General features: G+C 39.1%; 1 protein-coding gene across 1 annotated transcript; it reads left to right on the top strand.

Annotated features, from left to right (window-relative positions):
- The first annotated feature begins 2170 nt into the window (after window positions 1-2170).
- On the top strand, window positions 2171-3130 carry LOC115355857 (trace amine-associated receptor 1-like). Its single transcript, XM_030046782.1, has one exon. It carries the CDS (start codon window positions 2171-2173, stop codon window positions 3128-3130), a length of 960 nt encoding a protein of 319 aa, XP_029902642.1.
- Window positions 3131-3740: the final 610 nt, after the last annotated feature.

Genomic DNA, 3740 nt, shown 5'->3' with positions numbered 1-3740 from the left:
TGGTCCACCTCCTGCACAAGCTCCAGCTCCAACAGTCACCTGCACAACATTATTCAGTGCTGTGCAAGTTTGTCAAAACTTCGAGTTCACTTAAAGGCTAGCTCATGGAAAGGTTCCCTTTCAGTTGTTATTGTTAAGAACAGTGTTGAGGGTAGAAATTACTTAAAGTTAACATAAATGAAAATCAAGAATGAATGTCAAGAAGTCGGCGCTGATCACTGACAGCAGGCATATGCCAGTGTTGTTCTGGGAGACCAGGACTCTGTGTTAAATGTTTTTTTCAGGTGCCACAGCCCTAATTCATCAAAACATGTACAAGGATACAAAGATACAAGGACGTTTATTGGTCATTATACAGCAGGTTGTATAATGAAATTAAAATGTGGTTCCCTCTTGATTGATTAATTGATTGTATAAAAAATAAAATTATTAAACATGGAGGAGTGCAGATGGTGCATTTAGTAGTCTCACAACCTGAGGGAAGAAGCTGCTCTGTAGTCTGGTGGTACGGCAGCGAAAACTTCTGTATCTTTTGCCTGACGGCAGCACGGTGAACAGGCTGTGGCTGGAATGGGTGTTGTCTTTTAGTATCCTTTTGGCTCTGCACAGGCACCTCACCTCCCCGATATCACTGAGGCTTGGTAGATGGGTACCAATGATGTTTTGGGCAGTTTTAATCACTTGTTGCAGAGTCTTCCTGTCCTGGGCCGTGCACATCCCATGCCAGTATGTAGTAGTGGTTGCCCAGTTTATAACCCAAACGACATACCTTGGCCCACCCAACTCCTTCACCTATGACATTTTTGGTAGTTTTTAATATCAGTACATATAGATGTTTATCAAGAAAGGACTGTGGGAATAATTAAATGATAACCTATGCTGATAAGTTGAACAGTCAATCGCGAACCCAAGTGCAGACTCAACAGGCAGGATTGATACAAAAACAAGTTTAATTTCCAGCCAGGCAAGAAACAGAAAAGCAAAAACTACACACTAAGAAGCAGGCCAAAACTGGGGGCCGTAGATTAAGCTGGCTGGGCAAGGTCCACGCATGGAGAACTGCAGACAGAAAGCACAGGTTACTGCAAGGATCTGACAAGAAATGAGGATCAGAGCGGAGCTTATAAAGAGAGTTGATTAATGACAAAACAGGTCCAGCTGGTGTGGCTGGAGACAAACTGGTCCTCGCACACCAGTTTCTAGTTAGCCAATTAGGGAGAAGTGGAGGACATGGGGGCAGATGTAACACTATGCATTATTCAATGGTAACATCTGTTAACATCATTTTAGATAAAATACAAAGCAATGAATGATGGGAAATGGGTTTGTAAAGGAGTCGGGGATGGGGAGAAAAGATCAATAAACATGTTTTTATAGTTTGAAAGATGATAATTAAGTAAAATACTGAGAGCAGGGCCGCCCCAGTGGCTCACTGGTTAAGAGCACGTACCATGTACCTGGGCCTAGTCCTGATCGCAACAACCAGGGTTTGAATCCAACCTCAGATCCTCATTTGCATGTCATCCCCTCTCTCTCCCTGCCTTTCTTGTCTATCTCTACTGTGACTGTCAAATAATGCAGAAATGCCAAAAAAAAAAAAAAAAGTACTGAGAGCAAGGAATTCACAGTCAGAAAATACAATCAAGATTAACAAGTAAAAATAACCCTTATAATTGGCATATGCACATACCTGAGCAAGAGAAACCTGTCTTTTTTTGTGATCTCATTCAAACCAAATACATAGTTAAGCACATGTGATTTGCCAAAACAAGGTTGCATTAATTATGATAATTAGCCAGGGATTGATAAATACGAGAGTCAAGTCCAGAGCTAGTCACTCAGTGGAGCAGAAATGAAGAGCTCACACCATCATAGATGGATTAACCGTCTGCCTAGTTAACAGGTATGTTATGAAAAATTATACATCACTGAAATAAAATGAAAATCACTGTAGCTACTCCAGAAAACAGATATTGTAGCGATTGCAAAAGATATTGTTGAAGATGTGACTGATGATGAATATTATTGTAAAAATGACTGTATGATGCCTGATTTAAAATCAAAAACCTTTCTCAGCAGGATGACAGCAGCCAGAGAGCATGGAAACTGACTTCATTTTCAGCAGGACTGGACATGCAGCTGTCATGAATCAGAAAATGTATCTTGCATGATGGCAGACACACATGAATCAGAAAATGTATCTTGCATTGTGGCAGACACCCATTCAACAATAAGTATATTATTAAATATTTTCATAGGTTCATTATCTGTTCTGACAATATGTGGAAACCTTCTTGTAATCATCTCCATCATTTACTTCAAACAGCTCCACACTCCAACTAACTACCTGATTCTCTCTCTGGCTATGTCTGACCTCCTTGTAGGGGCTTTAATTCTGCCATTCTTCATAGCACTGTCTGTAAACTCCTGTTGGTATCTTGGAGATTTAGTTCGGAGCATGGCCCGCAGCCTTGATATTTTACTAGGGACATCTTCTATTCTGAACTTATGTTGCATTTCTATTGACAGATATTTTGCAGTGTGTCATCCTCTGACTTATAGAAATAAAATAAATGTTCATGCTGCTGCGATCATGATCCTGGTCACCTGGGGAGTTTCCACTCTGGTTGGAACTTGCATCGTAGTTGTGGGACTCAATGAAGGAAAATGTGAAGGTCAGTGTCTCACATTTGATATTCCAATTTCAAGCATTACTGGATGTATTCTCTCATTTTACCTCCCAGCTGCTATAATACTCAGTATTTACCTAAAGATTTTCCTGGTAGCACAGAAACAGGCACGCAGCATCCAGAACTCAAACTGTCAGAGCATAAAGTCTGGAGCGTCTGTCAGTAAGATGGAGAGAAAGGCCACCAAAACTCTGGCTATTGTTATGGGAGCTTTTCTGATCTGTTGGGCTCCTTTCTTTACTGGTGTGACCTTAAACCCATTTATTAATTATTCAGTTCCAAAAGCTGTAATTGAAATATTTGGTTTGCTTGCATGGTCAAATTCAGTGCTCAATCCCTTTATTTATGCCTTCTTTTACAGCTGGTTCCGTGTGGCTTTCAGAATGATCATTTCTGGCAAAATATTTCAAGGTGATTTAGCAAACTCAAAACTTCTGTGAATCATTGTTTACGTTTAGGCACTGAAGCATGTATACAAAAAAACTACAGAAAGAATCCATGTTGTAACATCATAGAGGTTCTACAGCTTTTATTTTCAGAAATTTATCTTGCAGATTCAAAACAATAAATTGTCTACAATGTCAGATTAACACATTTCAATCATTTTGCTGTAACATAACATGAAGATAATTCTCACGACTTTTAGACTGAATGCTTCTGTTAAGTTTTTTTTTTTTTTAAACTGAAAAGCATAAACATAAAAATCAATAAAAATCACATAGCTACTCTCTCCTCATAAGCAGAGGAGGCTTTTAGACTGGATGCTCTTGCATTTTTTTTAATGAAAAAAAGGTAGGCTATATTGAAAAACATAAAAATTCATGTAGTTTCTCATAAGGATAATAATAAGGATTTCCCCTGCTTATGACAGAGAGAGGAGCAAAGTAAGCTACAGAACTTTACACAAAACATGGACAACTCACCTTAAGTCAAAGTTAAGTCAAAGAAGATGTAATGCAATATTCCTGAAGTGGAGGAAGTAGCATATAAAACTCCTTACTCATTCATCAACACTGTGGTCAGCAGCTTTCACAAAGGCTGACAGACAAC

Source organism: Myripristis murdjan, chromosome 24 (assembly GCF_902150065.1).
Source record: "Myripristis murdjan chromosome 24, fMyrMur1.1, whole genome shotgun sequence".
NCBI classification, from domain to species: domain Eukaryota; kingdom Metazoa; phylum Chordata; class Actinopteri; order Holocentriformes; family Holocentridae; genus Myripristis; species Myripristis murdjan.
Note: the sequence above shows the minus strand (reverse complement) of the source record. Positions and strands in the feature narration are given on the sequence as shown.